Source organism: Pan paniscus, chromosome 8 (assembly GCF_029289425.2).
Source record: "Pan paniscus chromosome 8, NHGRI_mPanPan1-v2.0_pri, whole genome shotgun sequence".
Lineage (NCBI taxonomy): Eukaryota > Metazoa > Chordata > Mammalia > Primates > Hominidae > Pan > Pan paniscus.
In genome coordinates, this window is record NC_073257.2 from 50,778,842 (window position 1) to 50,790,121 (window position 11,280).

The window sequence follows — 11,280 nt, forward strand, 5'->3', positions numbered from 1 at the left end:
ACTTTCTTTCATTTTAACCTGAAGGAATCTCTTTAGCATATATTGCAGGGCAGGTCTATGGAAAAATGAACCCCTTTAGCTTTAAAAACTTTTTTTGAGAGTGTCTTCATTTATATCTCATTCATGAGGTAAAATAGTTTTTCTGAATATAAAATCATCAAGTAAAAATTTTTCAAAGCATTTTTTTCTTTTTGAGATGGAGTTTCACTCTTTGTCACCCAGCCTGGAGTGCAATGGTGCCATCTTTGCTCACTGCAACCTCTGCCTCCTGGATTCAACAGATTTGCCTTCCTCAGCCTCTGGAGTAGCTGGGATTATAGGCACCTGCCACCACGCCTGGCTAATTTTTTTGCATTTTTAGTAGGAACAGGGTTTCATGGTTTCACCATGTTGGCCACACTGGTCTCTAACACCTGACCTCAGGCGATCCACCCACCTCGGCCTCCCAAAGTGCTGGGATTACAGGTGTGAGCCACCATACCCAGCCTCAAAGCATTTTAAATATATTCAGACACTAACTTCTGGCCTCTAAGGTTTCTCATGAGGAATTGGCTGATAATGTCACTGATGGTTTGTTGTATGCGATGAGTCACTTCACTTTTGTTGCTTTCAATATTCTCTGTCTTTTAATATTTTGATTATAATGTATCATAGTATGAGTATTATTGAGTTTATCCTATTTGGGGTTTGTTGAGCATCTTTGACTTGTAGATTCATCTTTTTGCATAAAATTTGGGAAGTTTTTAGGCATTATTTATTCAAATATTCTTTTTTGCCCCAGTCTTTCTGTCTTCTCCTAATGGGATTCTCATGCTACATATGTTTGTTTGTTTGATGGTATCTCACATATTCCCTAGGCTCTCTTCAGTTTTTATTACTTTTTTCCTTTCTTTTCCTCAGAGTCAGTAATTTCAATGGTTCTTTCTTCAAGTGTATTTATTTATTTTTTGGCTTGCTTAAATCTGCTCTTAAACCCCTCTAGAGTATTTTCAGTTATTGTACTTTTCATTTCTAGAATTTCTTGGCTCTCTTTTATAATTTTATATCCTTTTTTGAATAAACATTTTTTCAGACATCATTTTCCTGTTTCGTCCACGTCTTCCTTAGCTCTTTGAATACCTTTAGGACAGTTGTTTAAAAGTCTTTTTCTAGCAGTAAGTCTGACATACTCATCCAGGCTTCCTTGGGTTTTGATTTATTTGGCTCCTTTAAGTGGATTATACTTTCCCCTTTTTTATGCCTTCTTTGTTGTTTTTGTTGTTGACTGGACTCTGAACCTTATAATGCAGAAACTGGAAAGCAGATATTCCCTCTTCCTCCAGGGCTTGTTGGGCTTTAAAAAATGTTTTATGGTGTTCCTTATTGGAGATCAGCCTGAGGTAAAAACTTAAGGTCTTATTCAGGTCATTACTGGGCCTTTGTCTTTCCCTAGGCAGGTATGTTGGCTTTCTAAATTCTCTCACATATGCAATTACTTTTTAGTCTCCAAAAACAGGTGTATCCCTTTTGAATCCCTTGGTGGCTACTTCAGTTTATGGAGGTTGGATAACTGGTGACCAGCCTACATGCCCACACCACATTTATCAGAGAAGCACTCCATAATTAGAACACAGAGCCCTGGTGTTTGGAAGCCCAGGTCTTTATTGTCTACCCTGGCTCCAGCAAGACCTTTCACCCTTGAATGTGGGTTATGGACCCCAGTGCCACATGACATGAGACTATAGAGACTGTGGTTGGGGGATGGTAGTTGCAACCCTGCTCGTGGCTTAAATAAAGCAAAGATTACCATAACGTACCAGCCAAGCTGTCCCCTGCAAGCTGCAAGTGTTCAAAATAAACTACGGAGGTTCAAAATGTTTGCCTCAGCCAATTTCTTCCAATATAATTGTGCAGATAGAGATGGATTTTTGGTATTTTGTACTTTGCCATTTGTCTTGACTTCATTCCTCTAAGGATCAGTTTTAATAGTGAAGCATAATTACTCTTTGAAGCATGTTAGTTTTCCTGTATTGGAAGTCCTAATTTGTTCCTCTTTTGTTAAATTTAAAATGTGTATGACTCATTATATTGGCATCCTGAAATAAATAACTCTTTGTAATCCAGACATTTTGATTAATCAGAAAATTACACTAACATCCTAGTCAATTAAATGTCTATGCAGCACTGTGGTCCCACTTTGCAGAGTGACTGTAATTGCCTTGCTTTGCCATTAGTAATTGTTCTAGAGTGTGAAATAATTGTAAGTGTATGAAAGCTCTTGAGAGAGAACTTCACCTAGGCTTGTGGCATTCACTATTAAAGCAATGAGTGCCTTCTGGGGACAGTCAGCTCAACTGACTTCAAATTTTTGCAGAGTGTCATCACAAACACTAAGTATAGATTTCAGTTTGAAAAACTTTAAATTTACCTTTTATTGCTGTGTTTGGTGGTATAAATGCAGCTAAAAGCATGAGTTAACAAAGTGAGATTTAGAAAGGAAATGTCATTGACTGCCTGAGCTATGTACTTCATGGAATATGTTTTTGTAATAAAGCCCCTAGAAAATCGGGAAACTTATGAAACAAGCTTTACATATGTATATGCATACATATATGTTTAAAACTTATATTGGACTAAGGTTAGAATACTTAGTGAGGTCTAAAATGACAAATGGGGTGTGAGAATGTAAGCAAAGTAAACAAGGACTGTCAGTTCTTAATTTATTAGCAGCACATGCTCACCAGGAACCCGTTGTCTTAAAGCCAATCCCCTGAGAACAAACAGCATTGAGTCTGAAATTCAAATTTCCCAGAATGGAAAATGATGAGCCCTAGAATTTTAGAGTCTTGTCATTAAATTTGCAAAGTTCAGTTACACCACAGCCCAGCTACTTACCAACTGCCTTATTACTCTTCTCTTTGGGCCTACTTAACCCAACTAAAGAATCAGGGAGTCAGACTAAATATCCATAAAGGTCCTCCTAAAGACACATCCTCTGGTTCATTTTGAATATCTAACTTAACATTCTGTCCCTGCAGGTGTTCTTTTTTATAGCATCATTTTAGAGCTGTAGCCTATCTGCAGAGGAAGAGCTACAGGCAGGTTTGGAGTGCATGAGTTCATTACAAATATCATGTTTTATAAATTGATGCCAGTGTTCTTGACCTGTCTTGTGAACAACTGGGACCTTATTTCCTGTGTCACTCTCTCCCCTTTGCATCTTAACACTTTCAGCTAGTCTTAGAGGTTTCCATTGAGTTCTGAGGACAGACTTTCAGAATCCTCATTCTCTTGCTTCTTTTCCTCCAGAGGTATTTCTGTTCATTATTGTCCTTATTATGTGTTTTTTTTTCTGATTATGAGGCAACTAAAATCATCTGATTATTGATCACTGTGTTGAACCTCTAACTGTATTTCTTCAATGGTTTGATATATTTTTCCTTTTTTTGAGATGAATTCTCATTCTGTTGCCAGGCTGGAGTGCAGTGGCATGATCTCAGCTCACTGCAACCTCCGCCTCCTGGGTTCAAGTGATTCTCCTGCCTCAGCCTCCTGAGTAGCTGGGACTACAGGAACGTGCCACCATGCCCAGCTAATTTTTGTATTTTTAGTAGAGACGATGTTTCACCATGTTGGCCAGGATGGTCTGGATCTCTTGACCTCATGATCTTCCCACCTCAGCCTCCCAAAATGCTGGGATTATAGGTGTACACCACCGCACCCAGCTGACATATTTTTCATAGTTAATATTGCTAGTCAGTATGAGTTTTTAAATGTGCATATTTCGTTTACTATTTTTCTTCCTTCAAGCCTCTGAAAATATTGATGGTGTCTCAAAATTAATAATTTATTGATTGAAAAAATTCCATTGATCTATTCATATTTATTTATAACGTACCAAATCTAGTGCAATAAGTAGTCCCAGGAATTTGGTTCCCATTTGGGAGTTATACTTGAATTTCATTTATAAACCCAATTTCTCTCCTCTGGCACATGTATTCATAATCATCTTAACATTCTTTTAGTTGTTACAGATGAGGTAACTGCAGTTTGATGTTTACTCTACACTCTTTTTCACCTGCAAATGGTAGCTAGAGCTGCGTGGTCGTATAAGTTTGCTGTACCCTTGATAAAAGAACTTACATTTTATAATCATTGCTATGGCTGTACTGGATCGTGGATCCATAACTCTACAGGTTTGTCAAACACTACCAAATGCTACACCACAAACACTGATCTTTATTCTTTGCTTATTAAAACAAGCAACCAACAAGGTTAATGTATTCCAAGAGGAAAAAGAAATTGACCAAACTAACTTTGGAAAATGGTAATTTGACTGCATAAGGTTTACACAAACTGAGCTGTGTGTAAACACGGTATCTAGTTGGTAATTTTATCACAGGGACAAAAGTTAATTCTGACATTACTTTTCATTTTCATTTACACTAGGCTAGAGAAAATGAATAAGTTGTAGAGAATGTGAGCTAGATTCCTCACTGTTACAGAAGGAAGTTAGAAAGGGTACAAGACTAGAAAAAATCCTGTGGTGCCAGATTAGAGTTAAAAATATCAATATATACGCAGATAGATATGTAGATAAGATAGACTCACAGAGAGATGGTAGTTAGGCAGATAGATAGATAGACAGATAGACAGATACATATACATAGAGATTGATAGATGATGTATATACATGGGTTAGGACACACTATTGCTTGTTCTGTCTGCTAAGAGATACATGCATCCCGTAAGCAATGAGCATAAATCTTGGTTTCTAAATAACATTCTCCAATATAATGATTCAGATCTCTGGAGCAATGTTTGCTTCTAGGACTGGGGCAGTGAAAACATAAGATGATCCTGGAGCATCCTGATGTGCCAGCAGGCCAGAAAGTGCTCAAAACACAAGGATGTGGCATGCGTCGTAATCCAAAGTAAAATATAAAGAGATGTGAGTCCATACTATGCAAATAAATTGTTAATTAAATGAATGAGAAGGAAGAGACTAATCTTTCCCATGGAAGAATTTCAAATAATTTATGTAGAAAACATGAGGGCAAAGAAAATCACCATTAGAACACTATAGTGATAGTGGCTGTTGGCAAGATCCAGTGAGGGACCCATATTAGTGGGTGAAACTTGAGGAGGAAACAGGGTATTTGCAAAGCCTGAAAGTATCTTTAACTGAATATTTACTAATTACCATGGTTGTTTTAATATACACTCACAAATATATTGTTATTTCTGCCTTAAAGAGGTGGAGTTTAATTTTCCTCTCCTTAAGTGTGGGCTGGATTTAGTGACTCAATTTTAACATATAGAGGATGGAAGGGAAAAATAACCTCGCAGAGGAGCAACCTGGCAGACACAAGCTAAACCGAGTGATTGCGGTTCATGTCACCAGTGATGCCTTATCCCCATAGGATGTGATGAAAAGGCCACCTCACCTCTGCAACATTCTTCCCTCAAATCCATAATCCTAGTCTAGTCAGACAAACATAAACCAAGGGAACTCCACACATATCCAACTGGTTTTCAGCAAAAGTGCCAAGGTCATGAAAAACAGAAAAGATTGAGACACTGTCACAGAGTCAAAGACACTAACACATCATGATGAGCAAACATGGCACAGTACCCTGTATTGGATCCTGGAACCAATAATAATAATAGAAAAGTGGCAAAATCCAAATGAATTGTATAGTCTACTTATAGTATTATACCAATGTTAATTCTTCTTAGTGTTGTTAAATATATTATAGTTACATGAGATGTTAACCTTAGGGGAAGTTAAAGGCATATTGAAACCACCCACACTATCTCTGGAACTCTTCTCAAAATCTAAAATTACTTCAAAATAAAAATTTTTTAAATCAGGGAAGAGGCTAAAGCGGGCTGGGTGTGGTGGCTCATGCCTGTAATCCCAGCACTTTGGGAGGTGGAGGTGGGCAGATCACTCTAGCCCAGGAGTTTGAGACCAGCCTGGCCAATGTAGTGAAGCCCTGTCTCTACTAAAAATACAAAAATTAACCGGGCATAGTGGTGAGTGCCTATAATCCCAGCTACTTTGGAGGGTGAGGCCAGAGAATTGCTTGAACCCAGGAGGTGGAGGTTGCAGTGAGCTGAGGTTGCGCCACTACACTCCAGCCTGGGTGAGAGAAAAATAAAAGAGGCTAAAGCATCAAAAAGGGGAGCAGGGAAGCAGGGCTCTCTTTTGTCTTAATAAGGAAGTCTGAGAAGTTCTGGCACCATTGTCATATGTTTCTAGCAGAGCAGAATGCCAGGGCTGGGCCATGTCTGGGGAACAGCCTCAGGATAGAGTAGACAGCAGATAAGGGAACTGAGGCCAGACCCCAGGAAGAACAAAAAATATATATTTATGCAGAGAGAACAATATAAACAAGCTTCTACTGCTCTGATGATAAATGTGAGATGATTCACAGGACACTAATTCATATCTACTCTTACCATCAGAAAATATAAACACTATTAAAACAAAATGTTTACATAGATCCAAGCTTATATTGTGAAAATAGAACTTCTCATTGTTCTGTACATGGGGGTGTGTACAACACTGGTGGACCCCGCAAGCTTGCTCAGGTACAACTCAGGTACAGGATCATTTGGGAACCCTGAGCATGGCCCCTGAGCCAATGTATAACATGATTGGTCAGGCTGGTTCTGCCTTGAATAACACAGATTCCACTTTAGCTGAGAGAAGGTAATATTTTTTTAAATTCCATTTTGGTTTATCTACACTGTTTTAGAATGTATGGGTTTCTCTAGATTCTCTGTTACTTCAGGTGTGACATTTTATGCACGTCACTTGTTGCAGCCCACTGGTGTCCACATTCTGCCATGTGATGTGGAGGATCCTCACCTCCATGTAGGCCCATTTCTCCTTCTCACTTTACAACATAATTTACATGCATGAAGAACTATATCAGACCATGGAGTAATTTTTGCTTCAATCATCAAACACAGTTTAGAAAAACTCAAGAAGGCCAGTCTATCATGTTTATCCATGTTTTTATTATTTCTATTTTTCTTCATTCCTGATGTTATGTTTCCTTATTTTATCATTTTGTTTCTGAATTAAGAACTTCCTTTAGCCACAACTTTAAGAAGGTTGCTGTGTCCTTCCTTGAGTCCCAGGTCCCCCTGGCAGCCCACAGTGTGGATCTGGGATACACAGGGTGAGCACAGGCTGTAGGAGGTCTTGAAATTCTGGCAGGGGTTCTGCACTTGACGTAAGAGGTAAGGCACCAGCACTTCTGAAACCAGACAGAATTGGATGGAAGCTGTATTTTAAGGTGATTGTCTGTATTTATGAGGATTAATCTTTTGGATAATCTGGAAGGCCTGGGGGACTCACTGGAAATATATGGTAATAATTTCAATAAATATTTAAGGGCTATACCAAGTTGAGGCTGGTAGGACCAGGGAGAAGCAGCTGCATGCTACATATTGAGATCATCTAAAGACAGCAAATTGATGTTTTACATGAGGTTGATTTTGAAGAGTAAGGAGGCATATCTGGTCCCCAGTCTCATCTCTGGAAAGAACTGCACCAGACCCAATCCACCCTAATTACCTGTTCTCTCCTGATTGTGAAGTCTATGAAAAGAAACACATAGGTCATTTTCAGAAAATGAAGACATGGTGTTAGTAGCAAAATCTCACTGTGGTGTGAATGAGCATTTATGAACTGTCAGGAAGGAGCCCTTCATTGCTCTGTTGTCAAGAATGGGAGACACTAAGAGCTCAGCCAGGGCTTTGACTTAAGCTCCATGTGAATAACCTTGGCTTATGCTCCCTGGACATGCAGTTCACTATCCGCAGAATGTGGCAGTTTGTCTGATGGGAGGAATCACATGCACTGTGAGTCACCCCTTGCAGCAAGAAGTCCACAAACAGGACTTTTTCCTGGCAATAGTAAGTGAGGTCAGCTGGGGTGTGGAGCTGCCCAAGACTGGCTGCACACTCCAGGGATGGGAGTTTTAGTGCCCTGGAGGGAGCCTCCACCTGTGACTGCTTTAGCACTGCCCTAAGAACCATGGTCCACATGGCGCCTGTGAGCAGAGATGGGGGAAAGAGGAGACATCACTGGGCTGCAGAGGTCAACAGGGATGTGGAAGTGTCTTTTATTGCAATTAAGTTTTCTAGTCATGAAACCTCTTCGAGGTATAGAATCACCTCTGAAATTCTCAAAGTGTTTTGATCATAGTATTTAAGGATTTATTTTTTTAACTGAGATTTACATTACTATGTATTTGCAGTAATGTTCTTGTTAAAAGTTGTATCGTAATGTATTTAGCCAGAACTTAGTGTCTGTGAGAAAGAAAAGATACTAGAACTTCTTACTACCTTCTAAGATATAAAGTTTAAAATTATATAATGTAACCAGTGACTTTCCTGTTTTAAAAAATCACATACTCAAAAAAATAAACTTACTGTCTGTATATTTTTGTTTTAATCAGTATATACTTATACATGGGTACATTAATTTCTCTCACAGTCAAATACAATTATAAAATATATATTTTGGAATAATATGACCCACAGATTCATGATGCAATATAGTATGAATTAATTCTTTTTTATTATAGTTGTCTAATGCTGTGTCAGCTTCTCAACAAGGGGTCAAGCCCACAAAGACCCAATGAATACACATGGCTTGAATGTCCAGTGGAGCCCACGTGGGTGGTACCCCTTGACAACTGAATGTCTGCTGACCTAATTTCTGAAATATTTCTGCACATCAATTACCTATGTCTGCTTGGATGAAGTTGAAAAAATTCAATAATCTCATAATAGAATCTTGAATTCTTTAATGTCCCCAGCAGTGAACCCAATGCCATGGGTGTGGTTTAAACCACCCCCATGGTTTAAACTAAGTCTCGTATGCAGCACTACCCAGCTGCATACAAAACTCAAGAATCAGAGGTAAGAAGGTGGCTGGAAGTCATCCGGATTCTACAACATATATAGTGCTGGGTCAGTTAAGCTCTAAAACAATGCATTTAGTAAAATGATGGATTTATATAGGAATTTTCCAAATGGGAGGTGAGGGAAATAGCATATGGAGATTTGACAGCAGATACATTGAAAGTTAAAAAGAAAGGCAGAAATGCAAATCCCTTCTCACTCCTTCACACCTGGGGCAGTTTTGAACGGCTTGGATGCTAAACATACAGGAGACAAATTCAACAGCCTTATTGATTTTCACACGCTCCCCATTTTCCAAAACAAAATGAACAACAATAAAAGTGGATCCAGGGAAAAAAGGATCAGAATGCCACAAATTCTACGGAGGCTATGGAAATAGTTTTGACTCACACTGCCTGTGACTATTATAATAAAATCAGTCACTAATATAATTTGAAATTTAGGAAAGAAACAAATTGTCTTGATAGGGTGTCTAGCTCACTGTACCTACTAAGAGAGGCTGTGAGTGCTCTGAGAGTAATTTGAATTCCACATGTGTCATTTCCCTTTAATAATTTTCTTGCCAGGCATTTTATACTTTAAAATATGTATAAAAAATTTCTAACAATGGACCTGTTATTATTTTTTCACATTATCTCTACATTTTTCATATTATCTATACATTCTCACTAGGGATCTTTTCTATCAAATGAAAGGATATAAAGAAACTTCTCAGGCACCATTTTCACCCTTTGGTTCATGGGTCACTGTGCAGCAGAGAACAATGGATGTGCCTATACAGTTCATATTGGCTGGGGGGCTCAGTCACTGTGGCAGATTTACTGTGGTAAAAACTAATACCAGAAATGTTCCTCAAGAAAACAGAAAGGACCAGCTGAGTGAGACTATATCTATAAAACTGTTTTTCTCAAGAGGAGACTAAAGACTGTGAGCTGGGTGAGTGGTGGCTTATGCCTCTAATCCCAGCAATTTGGGAGGCTGAGGCGGGCAGATCACCTGAAGTCAGGGGCTCGAGACCAGCCTGGTCAACTATGGTGAAAGCCCATCTCTACTAAAAGTACAAAAATTAGCCAGGCGTGGTGGTGGGCACCTGTAATCCCATCTACTCAGGAGGCTGAGGCAGGAGAATCACTTGAACCTGGGAAGCAGAGATTGCAGTGAGCCAAGATCATACCATTGCACTCCAGCCTGGGCAACAAAGTGAGATTCTGTCTCAAACAAAAAGAAAGAAACAAGATAGCTTGTGGGATACTTTTCTTTCATTGAAATCACTGCCTCTTATCTTGGCACAATTTGAACAACCCAAGCAGGGAGAAGACAGAGCCAGGCACATTTCCCTGCGACTTAACAACATTCCCAGGCACATTTCCCTGAGACTTAACAAGGGTGTTTTATTTATTTATTTATTGGAGACGGAGTTTCGCTCTTGTTGCCCAGGCTGGAGTACAGTGGCACAATCTCAGTGCACCACATCAGCCTCCCAAAGTGCTGGGATTACAGGTGTGACCACCATGCCCAACCCACAACAGGTGTTTTAATAGTTTATGAGGACATTGATAAACAGCTAGATTGGACTTAGGGATAAATTAATTAAGCCCTCATATTTTATTGGTGAAAAGACAGATCCCGAGAGACAATGACAAAGATACTTGATTTCTACTGTTGGGTTGATCCTGGAACAATCTGGGCCTGAACTGTGCAGGTCTACTTACAGGGGATTTTTAAAAATAAATGCAGTAGATCCATATAGGCAGTTTCCACATTTGAAACCAAATGTGGCAAGAAAATACAGTATTGGCCAGGTTCCAGGCCTACATGCACAGAGGGTCGACTTTTCCTACCCACAGGCTCCACAAGGCTGACTTCAGGACCTGGGCACGCATGGATTTGTGCCGAGACCAGCTCGGTCGTGGAGACTCCAACCGAGCGGCACTAGAGGAATGAAGACAAAGACACAGAAATAAAGTGCAAAGTGGGAATCGGGGATAACAGCCTTCAGAGATGAGAGCCACAAACAGAGTTTGACCCACATGTTTATTGACAGCAAGCCAGTGATAAGCATTGTTTCTATAGGTTATAGATTAGCTAAAAGCATTCCTTACGGGAAACAAAGCATTTTTAGCGAGGAGCAGAGAAACAGTCTCTGGCTGATTATCTGCAGCAAAAACATGTTGTTAAGGCACAGGCTGCTCATGCTATTTGTGGTTTGAGCAGTTTTCCGCTCTGGGAAGGCCAGGTGTTCCTTGCCCTGCTCCAGTAAACCAACAACTTCTTGCAGTGTGTGTCATAGCCATCACGAGCACGTCACATTGCTGCAGAAATCCTCTTTATGGCCAGTTTCTTTAAGGCCTGTTT

General features: G+C 39.5%; 1 protein-coding gene across 1 annotated transcript in view; it reads left to right on the plus strand.

Annotated features, from left to right (window-relative positions):
• Positions 1–10,990, plus strand: part of LOC100969857 (zinc finger protein 37A) — a 53,715-nt gene extending 42,725 nt beyond the window's left edge. Inside the window, exon 8 of the mRNA XM_057298855.2 lies at positions 10,773–10,990. Within this exon, the coding sequence (XP_057154838.1) occupies positions 10,773–10,861 (89 nt within the window). The 3' untranslated portion in view covers positions 10,862–10,990. The remainder of the gene's footprint in view (positions 1–10,772) is intronic.
• Positions 10,991–11,280: the final 290 nt, after the last annotated feature.